This window comes from Palaemon carinicauda, chromosome 11, assembly GCF_036898095.1.
Source record: "Palaemon carinicauda isolate YSFRI2023 chromosome 11, ASM3689809v2, whole genome shotgun sequence".
NCBI lineage: Eukaryota > Metazoa > Arthropoda > Malacostraca > Decapoda > Palaemonidae > Palaemon > Palaemon carinicauda.
The window spans coordinates 18,705,973-18,731,599 of NC_090735.1; the positions used below are offsets into that span (position 1 = coordinate 18,705,973).

General features: G+C 41.5%; 2 protein-coding genes across 2 annotated transcripts in view; both read left to right on the forward strand.

Annotated features, from left to right (window-relative positions):
• The first annotated feature begins 12,115 nt into the window (after positions 1-12,115).
• LOC137649181 (uncharacterized) lies at positions 12,116-13,141 on the forward strand. The gene has a single exon (XM_068382171.1). It carries the CDS (start codon positions 12,116-12,118, stop codon positions 13,139-13,141), a length of 1,026 nt encoding a protein of 341 aa, XP_068238272.1.
• Positions 13,142-19,341: 6,200 nt separating this feature from the next.
• LOC137649985 (large ribosomal subunit protein mL37-like) overlaps positions 19,342-25,627 on the forward strand; it is a 66,111-nt gene continuing 59,825 nt past the window's right edge. Inside the window, exons 1-2 of the mRNA XM_068382983.1 lie at positions 19,342-19,437; positions 22,688-22,874. Coding sequence (XP_068239084.1) covers positions 22,702-22,874 — 173 coding nt within the window. The 5' untranslated portion in view covers positions 19,342-19,437; positions 22,688-22,701. The remainder of the gene's footprint in view (positions 19,438-22,687; positions 22,875-25,627) is intronic.

Consider the following 25,627-nt stretch of genomic DNA (forward strand, 5'->3'; position numbering starts at 1 on the left):
GTAACTTTTCTTGGTCCTTTATCTCAAGATCTTTTTGGACGCAGTCATTTTCGAGTTCTATTTTCTTATTATGGATTTTCTTAAATTCTTCCATTTCCTCCATTTCCGTTTTAAGAATATCCTGTTTCTTCTCCTGTTCCTTCATCTGAAGATCTTTTAGGAAGCAGTCGTTTTGCATTTTTTCTATTTTCTCATTATGGATTTTCTTAATTTCTTCTATTTCCCTGCTTAGAACTTCCTGTTTCATCTCCTGTTCCTTCATCTGAAGATCTTTTTCAGCGCAGTCAATTTTCAGCTTTTGATACTCAGTCTCTTTCTGAGCTTTCAGTTTTTCTTGCGTCTCTTTCTCTGTATTCATCTCATCTATTACTCTTCTCAATTCATTTAGTTGTCCTTCTTTAGGCCTCCTTCTCATAGCAAATATTATTCCACCGAATATGGCGCCAGCAGCAGCCAAACCGATGTAAGTTGTCTTGTTACCATGAGAAAGGTTTTCCTCCCTTTCTCCGGTGTCGAATTCGGGGAGAAGTTTGCCAACAAACCATCTTGATTTCAAGTGGTCGTTGAATCTCAAAGCTTCTGCCTCCATTTGCCGCAATCCAAATTCACACCCACGTAGTTCCTCACGGGCTTTCCAAAAGCCCCCAATCCAAGGACAGCGCTGCAGCCACCCACCGAGGAAGCCATCCTGAGAGGCGACTGCACGACAGTCTCCAAAACGCGGCGCCTCTGGGAGAAGACACGAAAACCATTTGAAGACTAAGGACTCCTGGAGAATTCGCAGCTGTCCCTGAAGATTTAACGTCATATCATCGCACGTAGCATTCCGTTCTTGGATAACTGAAGCTGCATTTTGAGGCCAATTATATTTTCCTCTAACAAATTGTCCGATCATATTCACACACACACCGAATGCTTGTTTGAACATAGTAGTCATAAGTATGCATATCTATACAGAGGTTCGTATCAGCATTGGTTTGAAAAAAATGAAAGAGAGTCTTAAAAGGATTCTGAAGACTTTTCAGTCTCCTGGAGACTTTTTGGAGCCAGATCTCCGGGAAATTTTTGCCTATTTTCCAGACGGAAGACGGTGTTAACTTAAGAAATAATAATAATAATAATAATAATAATAATAATAATAATAATAATAATAATAATAATAATAACAATAATAATAATAATAAATATCATTATTATTTTTAATCCAATATAATTAAACAGTAATAATGTGAAATTAATTCTTCTATCGAATATATGGTAATAATTATATATTTACAGGATCCCTTTTGAAAGTCTTCCGTAATTGATTTATAAAAGGTTAATTATCCTATTAGGTGTCGCATGCGTATATATATATATACAGTATATATATATATATATATATATATATATATATATATATATATATATATATATATATATATATATATATTAGTGCACATACACACATATATCTATGAAATATATGCATACAAACACACGCACACACACACACATATATATATATATGTATATATATATATATATATATATATATATATATATATATATATATATATGTATATATATATATATATATAATATATATATGTGTGTATGTGTGTGCGTGTGTTTGTATGCATATATTTCATAGATATATGTGTGTGTGCACTAATACAACGAAACCTGCATTTTTTCATTCGTGGCTAAAGAAAAATTTACCGTAACCAGAGAGATGGATCCAATGTAGTACTGTCTGGCCAGTCAAAGAACCCAATAGCTCTTTAGTGTTAGTATTTCAGTGGTAGTTGGTGTCCTAGCCAACCTACTACCTATTAACGTGGTGTACCGGAATTAATGAAGCCAACTGTACATCTGTCTCGTTAATTCGCAGTAGTGGTAATTTTTTTTTTTTTTTTTTTTAGAAATAAACATTTCAGAAACAAGTTGTCATTCCTTAAAACTAGAACTATCAATCCTAGCTTCATAAAGATTATATTTATGTAATCTTACAGTTTATAGTTTATTTAGGAAATATTTGTTTTAATGTTGTTACTGCTTTTGAAATATTTTATTTTCCCTTGTTTCCTCTCCTCACTGGGCTATTTTCCCTGTTGGAGTCCCTGGGCTTGTAGCATCCTGCTTTTCCAACTAGGGTTGTAGCTTAATAATAATAATAATAATAATAATATCAATAATAATAATAATGATAATAATAGAAAAATATAACTTCAATTACACGTCAATATTCGAGGGAACAACCTGTAATTACAAATAGTTAACACTTAAAAAAAAACCATAATTTTAATCGGAAATTCTCGGTAAAAATATACTGCTCTCGGTCGTTTACTATTTACTATTAATTGCCAAGCTACAACCCTAGTTGGAAAAGCAGAATATGCTACAAGCCCAGGGGTCCCAACAGGAAACTAGGAAAAATAAAATATTATAAGTTTTTCAGTAAATTACAGGCGACCGTAATTTTTACCCTACTTTGTTATTATCTTTAGGGTTGGTGACCATAATATCACTCCTTTGCGTCAAGATATCCTTTTTTAAAACTTTAATATGGATATAATTTAAAGAAGAATAAATAGACTTTTATTATTATTATTATTATTATTATTATTATTATTATTATTATTATTATTATTACCAACTAAGCTACAACCCTAGTTGGAAAAGCAGGATGCCATAAGACCAAAGGCTCCAACAGGGAAAAGTAGCCCAGTGAGAAAAGCGAATAAGGAAATAAATATACTACAAGAGAAGTAATGAATAATTAATATAGAATATTTGAAGAACAGTAACAACATTATAATAGATCTTTCATATATAAACTTTAAAGAGAGACATATTTCAGCCTTTTTAACTTACTTTTACATTATAACAGTATTCATCTGTTTAAATTCTACATAAAAACAATTTAACAATATATATCATAGGGTTATGGTGGCCGATGTGGTAACGTCCCTTTACTGGTAAACGCCAGACTGGTGTTCGAGTCCCACGCAAACTCGTTAGTTCCCTTGGTCACTGCAACCTCGCCATCCTTGTGAGCTAAGAAAGGGGGGGTTTGGTGTAGCCTATAGGTCTATCTGCTGAGTCATCAGCAGCCATTGCCTGGTTCTCCTTGGTCCTAACTTGGGTGGAATGGGGGTTTGGGCGCTTTTCATATGTATATATGTTCAGTCTGTAGGGCATTATCCTGCTTGATAGAGCAATGTCACTGTCCCTTGCCTCTGCCATTCACGAGTAGCCTTTAAACCTTTGAACTGTTTTTCAATCCATTAAAACTGTTCTATCTTATTTCTCTTTCTCTTGTTTGTTTTAAAGATTTTAATGTTGTTACTGTTCTTAAGATATTTCATATGATTTACTTCTTTTTGTACATTATCTATTTCGTTATTTCCTTTCCTTTCCCGGTGGGCCGGGGAAGTACTTGTTAGAGCTGTAAGGGGTGTGATGGTAGGGGAACCACGAAAAATTATCTAAGAACGTAAATTCAGTATAATTTCTGCAGATCTTCATTCTATCATTATAATTATTTTAACTTATAATTAGATGGTATATTTTTTGTGTTATTTGCTATGCCATTCTCACAAACAACTTGTTGACAAAAAGGATCGATGTTTAGTTTGGAAATATATTATGATCCGACTGAAAAATCTTTCGTAAACACAAGCTAGGAGTCCCCCCCTCTCTCTCTCTCTCTCTCTCTCTCTCTCTCTCTCTCTCTCTCTCTCTCTCTCTCTCTCTCTTTCTCCATATATATATATATATATATATATATATATATATATATATATATATATATATATATATATATATATATATATATATATATATATACTGAATTTACGTTCATCCATAATTTTTCGTGGTTCCCCTACCATCACACCCCTTACAGTTCTAACAAGTACTTCCCATGGCCCACCGGCGTCGTCCTCCCCCCGCCCGTTGCCCTCCCCCCTAACAACCAAACTCTTCTACACCTGAAATTCTGGAATCTATAGATATTGGGGGTGACAGAGGGGGACTGGAGACGACAGGACATTTGCTTTTGACTGTACTTTCGTTTTAACAGTTAAGAATATTTTTTTCTGAAGTATTTTAAGGCGTTAGAATCTATCTTTATATCTTACTAGATCTTCTTAGACAGTACAATCCTGCACGCATTACTAATTTAGGTATGCAATTACTTGAAACAATCATGCCTTCTCCATCATTAGTCTCAATACTACACAGTATTCTAGTAATTTTATTTCAGCTGTGACCAGGTTGTGAAATTATCTTCCTAATCTGGCAGTTGAGTCGGTGGAACTTCAGAAGTTCAAAATTGCAGCGAATGTCTTTATGTTGAACAGACTGACTAAAGTCTCTTTATTGATTATACAGTATATGACAGATCTATTTTAATGTTGTATCTGGGCTTTAAATATTTTATATCAATTATTCATTACTTCTCTTGCAGTTTATTTATTTCCTTTCCTCGTTGTGCTATTTTTCCCTGTTGGAGCCCTTGGGCTTATATCTTCCTGCTTTTCCAACCATGGTTGTAGCTTAGCTAATAATAATAATAATAATAATAATGATAATAATAATCATGATGATGATGATGATGATGATGATGATGATATAGGCTACCTGGCTGGGTCCTTACAGAAACTGTCTCGAAGTAATTCCAGTTGTTAAAAGGTCTAATGTGGACCTTTGGATACTGCCTTACCAAACGCGGCCTCCTTGGGTTCTGACTAGAGAGACAAATTTATCCCTTCATCTTTTTTTACTCCTCTTGTTTCGTTCAAACCGGCGTAGTGCTCTGCTGGACTGGCGTTTGAGACCCGCTCAAGCTCGATAGTTTCTTATAGTGTTTGTAAGCTCACCATCCTTGTGAGCAAAGTATGGAGTGTCTGGGGGACCTTATAAATCTTCCTGCTGAGCCATCAGCAGTCATTGCCTGGCCCTTCCTGGTCCTAGCATGTTGAAGAGGGGGCTTGGGCCCTGATCATATGTATATATGGTCATTCCCTAGGGTATTGTCACTGCCCCTTTAATCTGCCCACTCTCCTCTCCGCTGCGCTAGCAAGAGGTTGTAAGGTGAGACTCTCAGCGAGTCTCCCGCTTGCGTGTTCGCTGTAGGCGTAGCAGTGTAACTAGGCTCCTTTATTATTGCCAGCATTTATACCACTCATATTTGTGTCCCCTTTAACTTGTGTACAGTGTAATTCCCGTTATTTGTACCACTCATATTTGTGTCCCCTTTAACTTGTGTACAGTGTAATTCCCGTTATTTGTACCATTCATATTTGTGTCCCCTTTAACCTGTGTACAGTGTAATTCCCGCTATTAGCTCCAGCATTTATACCACTCATATTTGTGTCCCCTTTAACTTGTGTACAGTGTAATTCCCGTTATTTATACCACTCATATTTGTGTCCCCTTTAACTTGTGTACAGTGTAATTCCCGTTAATTGTACCATTCATATTTGTGTCCCCTTTAACCTGTGTACAGTGTAATTCCCGTTATTAGCGCCAGCCTTTATACCACTCATATTTGTGTCCCCTTTAACTTGTGTACAGCGTAATTCCCGTTATTTATACCACTCATATTTGTGTCCCCTTTAACTTGTGTACAGTGTAATCTCCGTTACTAGTGCCAGCATTTATACCACTCATATTTATGTCCCCTTTAACTTGTGTACAGTGCAATTCCCGTTATTATTGCCAGCATTTATACCACTCATATTAGTGTCCCCTTTAACTTGTGTACAGTGTAATTCCTGTTATTTATACCACTCATATTAGTGTCCCCTTTAACTTGTGTACAGTGTAATTCCCGTTATTTATACCACTCATATTTATGTCCCCTTTAACTTGTGTACAGTGTATTCCCGTTACTATTGCCAGCATTTATACCACTCATATTTATGTCCCCTTTAACTTGTGTACAGTGAAATTCCTGTTACCATTGCCAGCATTTATACCACTTATATTTGTGTCCCCTTTAACTTGTGTACAGTGTAATTCCCGTTATTATTGCCAACATTTTTGTGTCCCCTTTAACTAGTGTACAGTATAATTCCCGTTATTATTGCCAGCATTTATACCACTCATATCTATGTCCTCTTTAACTTGTGTACAGTGGAATTCCCGTTATTATTGCCAGCACTTATACCCCTCATATTTATGTCCCCTTTAACTTGTGTACAGTAAAATTCCCGTTATCATTGCCAGCATTTATACCACTCTATTTGTGTCCCCTTTAACTTGTGTACAGTGTATTCCCGTTATTTATACCACTCATGTTTGTGTCCCCTTTAACTTGTGTACAGTGTAATCCCCGTTACTAGTGCCAGCATTTATACCACTCATATTTATGCCCCCTTTAACTTGTGTACAGTGTAATTCCCGCTATTATTGCCAGCAGTTATACCACTCATATTTATGTCCCCTTTAACTTGTGTACAGTGAAATTCCCGTTATCATTGCCAGCATTTATACCACTCATATTTGTGTCCCCTTTAACTTGTGTTCAGTGTAATTCCCGTTATCATTACCAACATTTTTGTGTCCCCTCTAACGTGTGTACAGTGTAATTCCCGTTATTATTGCCAGCATTTATACCACTCATATTTATGCCCCCTTTAACTTGTGTACAGTGAAATTCCCGTTATCATTGCCAGCATTTATACGACTCTATTGTGTCCCCTTTAACTTGTGTACAGGGTAATTCCCGTTATTATTGCCAGCATGGCTGACTGTGAGGAGGATTCTCTCTCCTCCCAGCCAGACGATCCGCCGCCTGACTCCCCCACCCTCCCCCCAGACCCCTTAGATTCGGAAGCCGACTCATCCAACCCCCCCCCCCCACACCTCCCGACCGCCCACCCCCGACCCTATTTCCTTCCTCGATGGCGACGAGAGCTTCAGTGGCGCTAACTATACTGATCCTGCACTTCAAATCTCGGAAATAGAGGTATGTAATAGTGATTCCTTTATGTCCCATGCCAGTCTTAAGGCTCGGTCCAGAGTATCCACACCCCTTAAGGGCGTAAGTACTAAGAGCCATGCCAGTCTTAAGGCTAGTTCCAGAGTATCCACACCCCTTAAGGGCGTAGGTACTAAGAATAATGTTACAGTTTCCCCCCCTGAACGCGCCCAGACCCCTGCAGGATCATCCTTTAACAGTGAATTAGTAACTAAATCCCCCAGTCAAGACCCCCCTGAAATCATTGCAGATAACAGCAATAGCAGTCTTAGTAGTAATTTATGTGTCAGCAGTAATAGCAACAGTAGTTGCAGTAGCCCCAGTGAAAGTGAAAGTGACAGTGGCAGTGATTCAAGCATAAGTAGGAAGGAAAGTGACCATGAATGTGAAGAGGGAAGTGCCCACATCGACAGTGCCAGTGGCAGTGCCACTAATAAATGTGTTGCCAATAATGTTAGGCAAAGCAGCTTCACTGCAACCGCCTTTAGGCACAATAACAGTGAGAAGAAAAGTGACACAAGCATCAGTGAAAGTGAAGGTAGGAACGATGTTGATAACAGCGCAGTGAGGCGTCCTAAGACCGACAGTGCCAGTGCCGGTGTCAGTACTAAAAGTACAGACAACAGTGCCATAGGAAGCAGCTTCACTGCAACCAACACTAGACATAATAATAATAGAGGAAAGGAAAGTAAGACAAATGTCAATGAAGGTAGGAACAGTGTGGAAGGAAGCACAGCGGTGCATACCAAGACCAATAGTGCCAGTGGTGAGGGAGCGGGCCACAGCATTGCCAATAACGAAATAATAGAAAACAGAGTGACAGCAAATGAAAATGAGATAGAGGTAACAGGAAATGTGTCGGAAGAGGACCCCTTTGCCTCCCAAGAAGGGAGCCAGAACCACACAGAGGGCTTTATAACTCAGACTAGGAGAAACAAAAGGGTTAAACCTAAACCCAACATTGAAAACAGGTCAGTTTTCCTGGTTAAAAAAACCCAGGAAAAAGATGCATATAAATATATACAGGAGGTTGAGGAAACACACCCCCAAATAAATATTTCAGTTAGGATGTACAGCAAAACAGACATCATAGTTTCCCCCCTCAATGAGGAGGCTGAAAATATCCTCCGAGGGGTGCCAGAATTTGAAGAAATCAGGAAGGGAGAGCACGACTCAATCAAAGTGCTGCGAGGATTCCCCCCGGCACTGGGAGAGGAAATTATCCAGAAGCACCCGAAAATTGTTAGAACCCAGAGATTCAAAACAAAAGCAAAAGAACCGGCCTACAAAGTCAAATGCTGGGTCCGGGAAGACACCCCAGAGTGGCTCAATTTAGGCAAGTGGGGTACTTTCCGCCTAGTGCCTTACATACCAGAGCCAACTAGGTGCTTCAAGTGCCAACAATACGGGCACCCCGAAAGGCTATGTAGGTCCCGGCACATCATCTGCGGAGCCTGCTCGGGCCCCCACGACTCTGACGAGTGCATAAAAAAACTGAGGAGGAAGGAGACCGTTATACCTAAGTGCCCAAGCTGCAAATTTGATCACCATGCTTGGAATGGCAGGTGTCCAGCCAGACTGCTCGCAGTCGACCACGTGAGGGAAAAAATAACGGGGATTACTCCCCCCCCTAGAACCCAGAGGCACCCTAGAGCCTCCAACGCCCCTAGGGCCCCTCAACCACGAAACTCCCCTCGGGAGCTTCGACCCCAAGAAGTGGCACCCCCACTGGCACCCGGCACAGTCCCTCCCAACGAAACACCCCAGCCCTCTTACGCGGCTGTGACAGCCGCTGCGCCCGCGGGCAAGGATCCCAGACCAAGTACTCCCCCACCATTGCCCCATCCCCCCCTCAGAGAGCCATCAGCCCCGTCAATTCCCCCCCCCCCCACCGAAGTGAGCCCTATCCCGGTCATTCCCCCCCCTGTGGCCCACCCGGTCCCGCCCCCAACCGCCTCTGAGCAGCCTGGTACGTCAGTAAACCCTCCAACCCCTAGGGAACCTTCAGTTCAGGTTAACTCCCCCCCGGGATGCCCCCCCCCCCCCGATTATTGTCCCTTCCCAAATTCCAACCAAGACAGAGCATGAAATACCCCCTCCTCCTCCCTCTCTGGAGAGCTCTTCCCCCTCTTTCAATCGGGAGCCAGCACCGGCACGGGATAGCTTCCCAACACCCTCCGATCTTGATCCTGCCCCTGCCCACCAAGCAGTGAAGTGTGCAGACACACCCGCAGCGCCAGCGAACGACTTAAGCAGAGGTGCTTGGGAACTGATTGTTAAACCACTTGTAAGCACGTATTCAAACAAATCCGCACAAGAAATTTGCAACATCGCACAGACAATTATTCCACAGTACTATAACGAAATGCTCCAAACACTCATTCTAGTAAGCTGGAAACCAGCTAGCGACTTCCTAAGGTCCCTGTTCTGCAACCCCACCGTCTAATTTCGCTGATACAATAATTACACAGTCGCCACAACCAACACAGGACACCTTAACCTTCCTTTCCTGGAACATTTGCAGCATCAGACAGAAATACGCCTTCCTGCAGTCTCAAACACATATACACAAGACAGACATTATTCTATTACAGGAGACAATACTCGCCGAACAGCAAACCTTTTCCTTCAAAGGCTACAAAACATACAGAGCACACCGAACAGACACTACACGAGGTTTAATAACACTAGTTAAGAACACAATACCATCCAGAGCCATTGATAACATCGACTGCCACGAGGCGGAGACACTCAGTATTCAAGTCACTTTAGCCGACACAACACTCAACATCCATAACATATACAAAGCACCACATAAAAGCATCGATGCCACACTCCTTTTCGCAGCCGCGGATACAGATACCTCGGTAATAGCCGGCGATTTCAACGCGCACCACGCCTTTTTAAACTCCACTCAGCGAGTGAACCCTACAGGTGCCCACCTAGCTAACCTCTTAGACGACTTCCCTACAGTCAAGATGCTAAATGACATGAGTTATGCCACCCACAGAGACGGAGGCCGTCTCGATCTTACCTTCGTATCCGCCAACCTAGTCCGAGGCTCTTCCTGGGGCCTGCACCCCGTCCTCACCAGCGACCACTTTGGCATCCTTTTTTCTGTCCAGTTGGAGAAACCTCCACCTCCCCCTCCACCCCCGTGTAGGTGGAACCCGGATCTTGCCAAGTGGGACCTGTTTGCACGCCACATGACGGACTGGGCCAACAGTTACCAGCCAGACCCCACGGAAAGTATTGATCACCTCCAGGACCTATTCATATCCGAGCTCCATAAGGCGGCAAATGGTTCCATGCCCCTCAGGAAAAGCCCTAGATCAAATCACAAGGACGCCTGGTATTACAACCCACGGATTAGGGAAATGAACAGGAGAGTTAACAGAGTCCGCAAACTCTTTCGGCGCCATCGTACCGACGAGCTATATAGAACCCTCATCCTTGTCACAGACCATGCGGTGGCAGTGTCCGCTGAGGTTAAACAACAGAAGTGGCTAGAGTGGTGCTCGGAGGTGAACGGCTTCACTTCTCTGAGGAAGATCTGGAGTTTCTTCAACAAAGTCTTTGGGAAAACCCGCACCAATAGGTCAGCCCATCCAGATCCTCCTGGCGAGGCCAATAGGATAGCGCAGGAGGTTGCGGACCGTGCTAAGTCGAGCAACCTTCCCCTTTTTACCAGGCGAAGGCAGGAGGAACTCCTCCCAATTAGGACTACAATGGTCAATGCGGCGTGTGGCATCGGTGACAGCACTGACTCCCCTTTCACGAAAGAGGAACTAGGGAGGGCCCTTGCCAAAACAAAAAATACCGCGCCAGGCATCGACGGCATTACGTACAGTATGCTAAGCAACATGGGGGCTCCAGCACAGGCTTTCTACCTTCATCTTATAAACAAGACGTATAGTGATAGATGTAGACCACTCACCTGGAGCCAACAGAACATCCAGCCAATTCCCAAACCACAAGAAGAAAACTCATACCGGCCTATTGCCCTTATTAGCTGCACTGAGAAGGTTGCGGAGAGGATGGTCCTCAACCGACTTAAGTGGAAAGTCGGTAAGCTGCATCCCAGGCTATATGGGTTCACAGAGGGTATTGGGACACACGAATGCATCGTCGATGTCCTGGCCACCGTCAATAACCGGAAAGCCTTGATCACCTTTATTGATCTGGAAAAGGCTTATGAACTAGCCAATGCCAACGCTATCCTCTCTTCCCTGGTAGAGAAGCGGGTCAGGGGTCATCTCCTATCGTGGGTGAAGCAATACCTCCATTACAAGGAAGCCAGAGTATCGTTCCAAGGGGCTACATCTCCCTTTCTTCCCTTGGAAAATGGCACACCACAGGGAGGAATTCTCAGCCCCTTCCTTTTCAACCTCCTCATCGAAAACCTCCTCAACCTAGACCTGCCTAGGGGCGTAGAAATGTTCGCCTATGCGGATGACATTTGTATTGTCTGCCCCTACTTTGTACGAAACAGGACCAGAGCGATGCAGAGCGCCCTAGACATAATTAGTGGGGGGTGCAGGGAGCTGGGCCTTAAGATCAACTCGGCAAAAACCAAGGCCATGGCGGTTAAGCATGGTTTCGACCCCCCCAGACTAATCATTAACAACACTCCCATCGAGTGGGTTAACGATTATAGGTACCTCGGAATCATTATTAACCATCACCTATCACCCGCAAGCCAGGTCAAGTACCTCAAACATAGGATTTCAACTCGGTTTGCAGCCATGAAAAGGATCACCTCCCTAAGTAGGGGGGCCTCCCACCTGCTACTCAGAAGGTTCCACGTGCAGGCTATTGCCTCACAGGTGGAATATGCAGCCCCTTCACTGACTGGCCTGCAGACCGGGTTACTTTCCTCCCTGGAGGTCATCCAAAACAACTGTATGAGACTTATTACAGGTGCCCCTATGTGGACTAGGCTACAACTACTGCGTGCCGAGACCGGCCTATTACCATTAGCCAACAGAGTTGACATAAGGCTCTGCTCCACTGTGTGCAAGACCATCAAAGTGGGTAGGGCATCTCCCCTCAGCAACAAACTGAGAGGTTTGTTAGACCTGCATGAAGACCTAGACCCCCCCCCCCCCCACATATGCGGGGCGGATTCTGCAAGCGATCAGGAGGATGGGAGCGCAGCAGGTTGTCTCGGCTCTGAGGGTGGACAGCGTTCATGAACTGTACATCCCTCCAGCCCCATGGGTCTCTGACCCAATTACCACCAATTTCACTACCCTCCCCTCCACCAAAGCCTTATGCCCTCCCCAAATACTGCTACAAGCGGCCAACCAAGCAGTAAGGCAGACTTGGGCCAACAACAATTATTTCACAGACGGGTCGGTGGACCGGAGCATACCTGCTACGGGTGCCGCCGTCGTCTCCAATAACTATGTTGCCAACTGGAGGTTGTCAGATCATGCCTCCACCCTCCAAACTGAGCTCGTGGCCATAGCCAAGGCACTTGCTGACTCCCTGAGTAAGCCAGGAGACACTACCATCCATACCGACTCCAAAGGGGCGATACAGGCCATTTCCAATAATAAATTGCAAGAGAACGTGCGTCTGCTCTCTACCATCAGAGCTACAGCACAGATCCATGCTCAGAGGGGTCGCAAAATCACCCTTAACTGGATCCCTAGTCATGTGGGGGTTCAGGGGAATGAGGCTGCAGACAGGTTAGCAAATGAAGCACTGAAGTGCACCTCCATAGGGGTAAGCCTCAGTAAATCTGTTAAACAAATTAAAAATTTACTAATCCAAAACTGTCGTTCCAGAGTTAGGTCTGATGTACGCGACGTAGCCTTGGGAGGTTCCATGACTGCCAGGTGGTACACGCAGGTAACTGGTATGGATCCACATGGCATCACAAGGGACACCAATAGGAGACTAGCCGTCATAATTCATCGTCTCAGACTAGGCTATAAGTGCTGCTGGCAAATCATCGGAGACGCAGAACGACCTTGCCAGCACTGCGAAACACAACCAGCCGGGGACCCCTTGGACCACTATCTCCTCCACTGTCCCAGCACTGCGCTCCTTCGTCAAGACCTACCCATCCATCCACCGATTACAGCAGAAGCAGTAACCAAGAACATCTTAGAAAACATCCCTGCATACACAGCTTACCTCTCATCGTACCCGCCACCTAGGTGATTTATCACCCCTGGCCTCATGTAACACTGTCTAATATACCTGTTTTTTTTTTTTTCCGGGGATACTGTATGCCCCAAATTTCTCTACCTCCCACTCGATACCTTTACCCTCCTTCCCGTGATCTCCTACTCCCACGGGACTTGCTACTATACCTCTTTCCCTACGACTAGAGAACTTTCCGCTCGTGGCTCCAGGGGCCGGTCCTCCTACAAGTAGCCCAACTCTGACCCTCGGCAGTTATACGGGAATGTATACCCGTAGGTGCAGACATATTGTCAAGGCCCCGCTGCCAAGAGAGTCAGACCTGCAGGGCTGCGGCCGCGTCCAGGTGAATAACCACTGATCGCCTATCCTGTGCTCATTTAATAAAATAAAGATTAACCCAGCACAATTATCCCCATACCACAGACGGGCTGCCTAGGCAAGAGCCCGGGACTAGTCAAAAGGACTAGGCAATCAAAAAAAAAAAAAAAAAAAAAAATCTGCCAATCACACAAATATTTTTTTTTGACGTAGCAAATGCAAGAAGTATTTATAAAGGCATATAAATGGAAACTCTAAACTAGAGAAAACGGAGAAATTAAAGCTCTTATCCATTGTATTAAAAAGGAAAATAAAAAGGAAGAGAATAAGTTGCTTATGTTAATTAGGAAAGCGAGTAGCGGTTATCAAAATTTCAAGTAAACCTAATTTAGATTCAGAGTTTGGGAAAGATAAATTTGATAGTATATCATCCCTTCAAAACTGAACAATGAAGGTCGTTTAATCTAGGAAAGTTATAATTTTAAAAAATGGGGATTATGAAGAACATAAAGTCTCATAATGTTTGAATAGATGAATTGTTTTTAAAAAAAATGCTTGAACTTTATTTAACAAGGCTAAGTCATCTCCATGATAACAGTCTGCCAGTTAAAGAGAAAAAATTGAAGACTTGAAGTCCAAAAATCAACACAGAATGAGTCATGTAATAGAAATCAATTTGATTCTGACTTGGAACCGAAGCCAAGATGTCAAATGCAAGGCAAAGAGGTAATGGTGGCCAATTGAAAACGTCCATGCCTGGCGGTCTGCCGGACTGAGGTTCAAGTTCCTCTCAAACTCGTTAGTTTCTTGTAGTGTCTGCAATCTCGCCATCCTTGTGAGCTAAGGATTCGGGGGATGGGGGTTGGGGCCTATAGGTCTGTGTGCTGAGTCATCAGTAACCATTGCCTGGTCATCCCTGGTCCTAGCTTGTGTGGAGATGGGTCTTGGACGCTGATCATATGTACACTCGGGCACACAACATAGGAGATATTTATTTTATTTAATGTTGTTACTGTTCGTATAATATTTTATTTTTCCTTGTTTCCTTTCCTCGCTGGGGTATTTTCCTTGTTGGAGCCCTTGGGCTTATAGCATCCTTATTTTCCAACTAGGGTTGTAGCTTAACAAGTAATAATAATAATAATAATAATAATGATAATATATGGTCATTGTCTATGACATTGTCCTGCTAGCCAGGGCATTGTCACTGCTCCTTGCCTCTGCTATTCATGAACGGCCTTTGAACCTTAAAGAAACAGCTAACTGAGCCAGTAGAGGCCATAAAAGAAGTTTGAACCTAAGAACAACTGTGCTTGAGAAGTTTATTGAACAAGTTGCTATCTTGCCTACTAGGAAATTTCCCTCATGTAACTTCAGGTTTCATTGATGGCAAATGATATTTAAACTTCTATTGTATAGTTCATTTTGTACTTTCCTTTGAATACCTCAACAATACCGCAATTTCGGATTTGTTTTAATGAATTATTCAACTTTCGATTTCTATTCTTGGTTGTACTTCTTCATTTACTTTTTAAAAACCCTTTTTTCTTTTATTTATTTGTTTTCTTATGTAACTAATTGCTTTTTCCTCTTAGCTACCAAAAATCTTTTCGATGAAAGAATGGTTCCATTTGATAATATGCATTGAGTGATTCACTTCATCAATTTCCAGGTTCCAGGTTCCTCATTGCTCTCTCCACAACACTGTGATTGTGGGCAAACTACTAGAAGAAGCGTAGTAGGTGCAAAGCGCTGCAATCTGCAGAAAATTCATTGTCATTAGTTGCCTCCTAGACGGACAGCACAGCTTGCATACTTTTTCTTCTAAATTCAAGGGTCTTTATAATATATCGGGCTACATTTTTAGTTGGTGTTTCTAAATTCCCCATTTCTATGTCATTGTTTCTAAATTATCTTAACTAATTACAGCTAAACATATGCTCGGCAGTATCTTCTGCCTCCATACACAACACACAAAGCCTATCCTTATCATCCCTGTCTATTATTTTCTTTTAATTCTAGCATATTCAACCTTGTCAATTCAAAGCACTTTACCTCCATCTTGTCTTTACTTGTAATGTTTCTTTGCAACTCTAGCGATTGTGTAACTGACTTTGTCTATTTGGTATAATGGCTTTTGAGGATTCTTTTACCCATTATGAAAGACATTTATCGTTGCTTTCATTGACTTTGCTCGGCGTCAATGACCTTAGGTGTCAGGATGCTAGAAAACCTCAAATACACCAATCAATCAATCAATGATTTTGCAGTCTTACAATTCTAGTTCCCCGTCAACATTGCTTTCTTAATTTTTTCATGTAATAGGGATCGTCTTTTTCGAAAAATACATTTTGATTAACAGTTCGTTTTACCTTTATTTTACCATGCAAATTACAACTAGCCCTGTCCTTTTCTCCACTATTAGGTCTCATCTATAGTGAGTCATGACGTTCCAGTTAATTTTAGTTTTTTCTGTTACACTTTTTCTCTTGGTTTCTTTGATAATGGTTGAGATGCCTTAACCAATGTTGTTTGAAATTTCTAATATCAAGTAAAAAAATGAGTATATTTATTGATTCAGGTGATTTTCTCTGAGACATATTATTACTGATTCAACCTCCTCAGTTTCTGTTTTTCTTCTGGAGAAAATAATTGTAGTTCTTTAGGATGTGAAAGAGACAATATGTTAATCCTCCTCTGCCAAAAAACCCGACAACACGCTGGTACGAGGTTGCTAGACTAGAGTTCTAGATGATAGGAGTTGGATCTGGATGAATGATGGTACGACCAAGGTCTATAGATAGACCTTGTGTATGACAGTACGAGACTACGAGCACTGTCATCTCGTCCACGAAGGTCAGACAGTCACAGAATCGGAAAGCCTGAATGTCTCTAGAACTTCTGTCACCAACAGTATCCCTTGAAGCCACGCGTCTCCATTTCCCAATATATGGTGGAGTGAGTAAGATAAAAGTCGTATGCAAAATTTCGACACCACTAAGACATTCATCAGCTGCCTAAAATGCCCAAAGGCCCCTGCAGCTTGGCTATAAGAATACCAATACACTGGCTCCCCACAACATTCCCCCATGGAACTAGGAGCTGCAGAATCGCAAGAGCCAGTGCTTGGCCGCAAGGGCCAGGCAATTTACAACGAGAACATTCCTGTGACCAAGAATTCCTGGCTAAATAGCAACAAGCCATTCAAGCTCTTCAGAACAGCTTGATCAGAGAGGCATTCAATAGAATGTTAGCTACAACTATGCAAGGTGCGACCCATAGAAGCCATGCAACACATAGGGGTCTCGATGCTAGACATAGTGAAGCAAGTTGGAACGTCCTCTTGATTACAGAAGCACTGGATGCTATTGCTAAATTCGTCCTTCGTGCATCGAAATAGGCAATTGAATGGTCTGAGTTTTTTAATGGGTTGCAAGCTACTCAGAACGCAATGAGCTATGGATCCAAATGTCCTAGTTGGGTGCATGATCTATTACAGAACAGTATATTTCATTAAGAAAGCTTATGGTTGATTCAAGTAATCAAGTGCTAAAAAGAAAAATATTTCAGTAATGTGAGTCATTTGGAGTAATGGTGCTACTATGGTGATGGGCTATGCGTTTGGGACTGCTAGACAAGATGTAGTATCATTTCCGATATTGGGAGATATTTGAAAGGGCAAAAAATCCCTTGAGTAGCTTCCGTACAATTTTGAGATCAGTTTCATACCCGAGACGTCATCAGTGGCTTTCTATGGGAGGGGGAAAGGAGTAGTATTCAAACCCCTTCCCCCTCAAAGGTTGTGCCCTACCATGTCCCCTCCCCTGATTAACTTATATTTCAACCTCCCATAGTTTTGAATCTTCCAAAATTATTGTTATTTGCCATTTTATTTTTGCTGATTATATACCATTTAAAGGTTGAAGGTGTCTGGTTTCAGTTCCAGTTTCCTCAGAATAGATGATCACCAGAACGTCAGCCGGGTAAGCCCAACCCATTACTGTGGTACCCAACCACAGCAGCAGCCTCCCCATTAAATTACAGCTTAAACTCACGGTCCCGGTCGCATCCCAGTCGGGGATCGATCTGCTGCTAGGCGAACTCGTTACTACTGTACTAGCAAGTTATCCGCTCTTTCTTCTGGTTGGCCTTCATATTCATCTTATTGGAAATTACAGGCTACAGTTTCGTAATAGTTTGCAAGAAATCATGAATTAAACAACCTAAGTAGAGAAACAAGTAGTTTTCACGTATTTCCTGCAATTATGCATATATTTTTTAGCCATTTCCTCCCATTAGAAACACTGACTTATATTAATTTCAGGTGTCTTTTTAATGATTGTGCTTTCAATTTATATATTTTTTTCACTAAAAATGGTACAGTTAACATGAAAGTTATAGTTTGAATAACAAATAGAGACGTATACACTGTTCCTTTATTTTTGCTCGGTTTTTATGGGGTAAGTACTAGTAGACAAAGTTAAGACGACTCCTTTTTCATGTTAGTAGATGAGCTGCTGTAAGGATATACAACTATATATATTTTAATTTTGACAGAGATCGATATCGATTGAAAATGCTGACTCTGTAAAGAAAGTGGACGTTGGATAAAATGTAGTAGGTTGGCCAGGCTACCCGCCACCCGTTGACATACTACCGCTAGAGCTATCGGGTCTTTTGACTGGCCAGACAATACTACATTGGAGCCCTCTCTCTCTCTCTCTCTCTCTCTCTCTCTCTCTCTCTCTCTCTCTCTCTCTCTCTCTCTCTCTCTCTCTCTCTCTCTCTCTCTCTCTCTCTCTCGGTCATGGTTCCTTTTTAGTTTGCCTACATATACGCCAAATAGTCTGGCCTACTCTTTCCACATTCTCATCTGTCCTTATACACTTGACTACACTGAGATTACCAAACAATTCGTCTTCGTTCAATGGGTTAACTACTGAACTGTAATTTTTCAGTAGCTACGTTCCACTTGGTAAGGGCAGAAGAGATTCTCTAGTTATGGTAAGCAGTTCCTCTAGGAGAAGGATACTCCAGAATCATATCATCGTTCTCTAGTCTTGGGTAGTGCCATAGCCTCTGTACCATGGTCTTCTACTGTCTTGGGGGTAGAGTTCTCTTGTTTGAGGGTTCACATGGGCACATGATTTTATCTTATTTCTTTGAAGTTTTTATAGTCTATACAGTATATGAAAGATTCATTTTAATTTTGTTAATGTTCCTAAAATATTTTATCTTAATTGTCCATTACTTTTCGGGAAGTTTATATCCTTATTTTCATTCCTCACTGGGCTAGCTTTTCCTTGCTGGAACCCTTGGGCTTATTACTTGTTTACTTGTTTTGGGTTTAAATTCAACCCTCCACTGAAATCGAGTGAACTACTTCTAGGGCGGGTCCATATCAATCATCTAACGAAACATTTTAATAATAACTTATACAATTCTTTGATTGTAGCACCTTCCAAATCATATGATCTTGTGAAAAGTAATGTCTTTAGTTTCTTCTTAAATTCAATTGCTCCCTTTAGGTCCTTCATTTCAGTTGGCAGTTTATTATAATGTCTAGGCGCACAGTAGGTAAAAGCCCTTTCACCAAATTTACTATTTGTTCTTGGTTCAGATAGTCTATGTTTGTCACTCATGTGTCTTATGGTAACATTTGTTTCTAGTTCTAATTTGTTCAGGCATTCTTTTAGATATTTTGGGTCATTTTGGTTCAGTATCTTAAACGCTAGTAAGAGTAGCTTGTATTCAATTCTCGCTTTTCTATTTAGGGTTGTAGGTTAGCTAATAATAATAATAATAACAATAATAATAATAATAATAATAATAATTATAATAATAAGCCTCGCAGACAGTCAGCTACGCAAGAAGAAGAAACTACTCTGAATTCCATGGTAATGTAAACAAACAAAGTTAGCAAGAAGAAGAACGTCGGCCTGTCGGCACTCTGTTGACATTGTAATTTGTAATTTGCTGTTGGTCATATTAAGGTAAATTATTTTCTTATGAATTGTCTCTCTAGATCGGTGGACAGGCATAGAAAAACTTGAAGTTGAATTAAATATTACTAAATCAAAGGTATACGTTTTAACTTTTACCCTACAGATGCAGGCTTGCTCTTGATGTATGGCAAGGTAGACTGTTGATGGGGCTAAGCTAGTGATGCATTGCAATTTAGGTATTAGGATTTTGGAGTTGATTTTGTAAACGAAAAAACGAGTGGTCTGCACTAATAATAATGGTCAAAGATGGGTAAATTTACAGTTTCATCCATTATGGGGAAACTGGAATAAAAATATATTTGTTGCATCAGAAATAGTGTAGTTTCAACGAATTTAACGTTTATTTTGACCGCAAACCATCCGATTTAGAGATTTACTATGTAATTGGAGTTAAAACAACAAGTTGTTCCAGAATGCAGAAAGACCCTACTTCATCCCAACAATTATGGGGGACACCAGGTGGGAACCGGGGTTTTGGGTGGGGGGGGAGCGTCAAATGATATTTGCAATAAATGAATACTTATCCTTCCACCACCCCTCCCCCTATACCCCTATCTAGCCCTACCGGAGGGGGCTCCGCCCCACCTGCGACCCCCCCCTTCGACCCCTACTTAAGGCCACAGTGATTTTCAGGGCACTACTGAACCTAAGAAAACCCACCTAACCTAGCATAGGGGCCCTGTATCCCTACCTAGGCCTAGCCCCTGCGACACCCCCCCCCCTCTTACTGCCACTACCTAACACATCCATCAAACCAAATCCAAAGTGATGGTACTGCTGTATACATCGTTATACTATCACCATTATAATATACTCTATAAATTAATGAAGCTTACCTTAAACTGTTGGTTCATAAAGATGTGCTGCTGCTTTGAGGAAAACGTGAAGCCGTTGGGAAGGTTCCTTGGCATGCAGGACAATTTTTATTTTGTAAAATTAAATTGTGTCTCTGGCACAAATGCACTAGTTTTTCAACAAATTCATTGTAACTTAGGAAACAGTCAGGACAAGAAGATGGAATTTCAACTTCTTGTGCAACATGAGATGACGTGCTTTCTATGGTCTCCATGTCTAAGAACGAAATGAAATGCCTGGGAAGATAATGTATTGTCGCGCAGTTGTATTGTCGCGCTGTGATTGGCCAAACATGTATGACGTCATAGTGGACAGGCGCTGTGATTGGCCAAACGTGTAAGACTTCATAGTGGACTAGTTTGTCAGCAGATTATAGTGGTTACAGGGCTCATTTAAGCAAATACAAGACACAGTCAACAATAACAACAGACTTAGAAAAAATCTGGGAGGAAGACATGAGTAGCGTGAGTTTGATCGTCGATATATAAAGAACTAGGCATTTGCGACAGATAGTATTTTACAGAAATACTACAAAAGACTTGCTTTACTCGGGAAATATATTATTATAATGTATTTCCCATAATGGATGAAACTGTAATAATACCCAAAGATGTGTTAAGTACAGGATAACCAGTTGGAAAAATACCGGTACGTGTGTAGATCGTAAGGTTGCCAGGACTGTGGTTCGCATAGAAAACGAGAATCCCTCCTATCGTCGTCACCCATGTCTTATTGTATAGGGTGTATGTATTATTATGTCTAACTGAAAATACGGCAGTGTAAGGGGGTCGCAAGAGGGCATTAAGCCCCCTTTTAGGTAAGTAGGTAAGGACACGGCTTGTAGGTTAGGGGGGAAAGTTTAGGTGAGCTGATGTTCATTTTTAATGAACGCGTGAGGAATTGGCCGCTGTTATACAAAGGCTCCTATTGTATCTACGAGTGTGATAGCTAATGAACTAATGATAATTATTCACTCACTTACTAATCTTGGATCCGCAGTGGCTCACTACACTCCTAATTAGACATTGTTTTATTGTTCCTCTGTTCTGGTAAGAAGTATATGTTGCGCTGAGCGTATTAGCCGAGTGGATGAGTATTTTAACTGGCTGAAAATCAGTGACCCAATGTTTTACACTACCCGAAAAATATATAGGATATGTACTGTATTGTACATTTAACCTTAGATTGTATGGTTTTATTATACTTATGGACAGGGAAAATTTTCCTACTAAAAAAACAACTTTTTCCTATAGAAAAACTCAAGTTTCCATAAAAAATGACTTATTTTTACTGCAAATAAATAGTTAATGATATATATATATATATATATATATATATATATATATATATATATATATATATATATATATATATATATATATATATATATATATATATATGTATGTGTGTGTGCCAATAATGAGGGACCCCCAGTGGGAACCTGGGGTTTTGGGTGGGGAAAACAGTATATAATGGTAAAACAAATCTTTTCTTCTCTATAAACTATTTTCAGGGATGTATGATAATTCCATGAAAAACTGCACAAATTACCTTCAGTATGTCCTATACTACTAGTATATTTTTCAATTGTTTGTTGACATTCTACGAATCAATTGTATTCGCTCCCGTTCGTTCGTATGTACATATCAGTTTTAAAATTTCTGAACATAAACTCCGCCCTTTTTAATTTGATCAATAGGATTACTCGTTTTCTTATAAACCCTCCTCACTTTTATTCGCGACATTTGAGTATTTTTATCCGCAACATTCTAAGTATTCTGCTTGATCTGACCCTTCTTATACTGTATGTACCCATTCATTTATGTAATACCCACATGGACATATTACGTTTTATCCAAGAATTACTCGTTTTCTTATAAACCCTTTTCATTTATACCCGCATCATTCACGTATTCTAATTGATCTGACCCTTCTAATACCATATGTACCCATTCTTTTATGCAATACCCACGTGGACATATTACATTTTACCCAAGCCATTCTTTTAATACCGTATGTTTATGCAATACCCACGTGGACATATTATTTTTTACCCTAGTTATTCACATATACAACAAGACTTGACCCCCTTAATATCGTTATGTATTCGTTGATGCAATACCCACTAGTATATTTCTCTTTGTTTCCATACCCCTTTCAAACTTTTTCTTCCCTATTACAACATTTCAATTTATTACTGTAAAATAATATTCCCTTCATTTTATCTTACTATTTTTTTGTCATAAATAATCCTTTTTGATTTAGTGAGATCATGAATGCTCAAGATACTTGGACTGTTCATGTAGAACTTTAGATTTAATAGTTTCCCCTGTATTCTCTAGAGTTCAGATCATAATATTCTGGCTCTGATCGTATTTTTCAGATTTTGACATCATTATGAGGACTACAACGATATGTTTGGCACAACACATTGGACGTGGATTCAGATTTCAGTGGCATCTAAAAAATAAGAGAAGTATACCTTCTTCTGGAGCTGCTGAAATATTAGCTGCCAAGGGAATAAAAATTTGTGACCCAAAGGATATCCTTTCTCCTCCATATTTTACCTAGTAAGTGTATTACAGTGTTAATTGCTGATTGACTCCTGTATCGTAGGTTGTGCTTAAGATTCAAACACAGCATTTTTACTTTGTTCTTACATGAATACAATGCTTCGTCCTTTGATTAGGAGATTGATTGAAGTGTAGTTGGAACTTGGTTGTTAAAACTTATAACAAACTGCTGACAGAAGCCGGTAATTATGAGCTGGTGACAATGGAGCCTCACCCCCTTGCTGGTGCACTGAACAGTCTCTTTATTTCCAGGTGCAGAAAAACATAGGGTTACTGTTGGCTTTTCTTCAAATTTGGCTTTTAAAATTTTCTGTCTTTATCTCTTCGACAAGCCTTGAGGCTGGGAGATTCGCCTGTTTCACGTAATGGAGAAGGTGAACCCCTCCCTCAGGAGGAGTCTCTGAAGTTTCAAATCTTGCTCCTGTTAACAATACTGTGCTACGCCTCTGGAATTCCCTGTTGTTCAGGGTTCTCCCTCGTGAGAAAGGCTAACCTTAGCACTTAATCCCATAAAGGGGAATAAACTTCAGCATCTTATGACATTGTCATTAGGTTTGAACTTGATCGGCTTGATAATGTTCTACCATTAGGTTAGATTTCCCTGATTGTCCAACCCACTACGAGTTCAAGGCCTTCTATGTGTAATGAGTGGGCTTGCTCTCTTTGATCTCCAAAGAGCCAGGGTCCCTCCCATGCTAACGTGCTCACTCGACAAACAATATGTCAACGAGCGAGTAGGGTGTTGTTTTGATTCTAAATCATACTATCGTAGTTTATGGATGTACGCTCGGGCAACCTTTTCCAACTAAATCGGAAAATCCTGCCTTGCCAAATCTTGTTTGTGTGCTGCGCACACAACAACACATCGATAAAGTTCCTGACCTTGTGAAGTTCCCGGACAATAGACATGTTTTCTAAAAGCCTCAATAGAAAATTGGCAGTCTACTGCTCACCAGTGCTAGACCTTGCAGCGGCACTCGAGGACGCTTTCCAGCATTTATGGGATGGCCTCAATGTCTATGCTTTTCTTTCCTTTTGCCTTCTCTGAAGGGAGAGACAAAGTATTTTCATCCAAAGACCTAAGTTCACTTTATTAGCTCCAAATTGGCCTCAACTAGAATGGTTTTCGGACCTTCCGCACCTACTAGTGGAGGTTCATTAAGAGATACCCTAGTGACACAAACTGCACTATCAATCCCACCTGCAGAGGTTTAACAGCTCTGTGGAATTCCTATCATCTCATGGGTAGAGGTTATGTAGCACCTCTTCCGAGAGAGGCTTGTAAAGTGCGACACCATGAGACATCTTGTGATGACTGAAAATCCTCTGCTGAGGTGTATCAAGAGAAGTGGGTTATCTTTTGTGCGGGGTATGGTCAAAGGAATACTTCTCCTTTCAGAGCCTCTAGTAGCAGTTTTTTATCTTACATATGAAAGGAAAGATGCACTTACAGATTGTTAGACATGTTTTTGCTCAGGCCTTTAATTGCTATTAAGCAGGTAGTGTAGTGACTAGCTTCTTTACCGGGCCAAAAGTATCACATCTAAGATAGTTGTTACAATTGCCTTCTAGGTTGGCCTTTTTGCTCTTTTCTTTCCCTCCTGTGGGGTTTAGTTGTTGGAATTCTCTATAGTTGGACAGATGTAGATACTGGTAGGCATCACCTTCAGCTAGCAGCTTTTCTATTCCTATCAAATAGTAGTGTTCCTTCCACTATCCTCCTTATGAGGGAGAAGGTGGATATATACTGACAAATCTATCAAATTGTTTATGCCTTAAATGACATACTTACTAGTCAAAGAAATAAGATTTTCTTGTGCAACAGCCTTGGTTGCCCGGGCCATGAGCATGACGGCTCTCTCGACTCTGGTTCACAAGGTGTTTTAGATACTATTCTCTGCACATTATCAGGTCAGAGATCAGCAATCCCTGGATTTTAGCCAGCCATTTTGGTAAAAGGAGTTTGTTCCGTAACTGAAATACAAACCACGCTATTTACATGGGGTAATTACTTCGGCGTAGCTGAATGACGAGCCATAAAGTTTTAACGAGGGTTTCCTACCCCACCGCTAGTTAGTGGGGGGGTAGGGAGGGGTAGCTAGCTACCCCTCCCCCCTCACACACATGTTAGCGGGGGGGGGGGGTAGAGAGGGGTAGCTAGCTACCCCTCCCCCCTCACACACACCGGTGAATAGCTCACTTTACTTTTGGCTCGGAGAGACGACAGACCTGTCAGCGCTCTCCTCTTTGTTGACTGCCATAATTTTGTTTGCTTTCTCTTTTCAGTGTGTGTGTGAAGTTGGCCTCTATTCCTCATCATGCGTACGTGGCCTGGACTTCCCGGCCACCCTTGTGGTACCTTTATGTCGGCCGTGGACACGGATCCTCACTCCTTATGCCCTCTGTGTAGGGGCCAACGGTGTGATAGGTGTAACGTGTGTATTGAGTGTAGGGAGTGGTCTACCTCCCAGTGGGAGAGGTTTGCCCGGCGATGTAAGAAGAAGGCTAAAAGGGATCTTTCTCCTTCGGAGGCTTCTCGGAAGAGAGAAAATCCCAGGTCTTCTTCTTCCGCCACCCTTTCCTCCTCTGAAGCTCCCACTCGACCGGCCTCTTCCGAGAGGCCGGCGAGTGGTAGCGTAGACCGTAATGTTGTTAACCGATCCCGAGGTGAGGGAGAGGTCGTTGCCTCCCGTAGCGAGGCGGCTGCCCCCCCCCACTCTGGAGGAGGGAGTTGTGTCTAATAATGATCT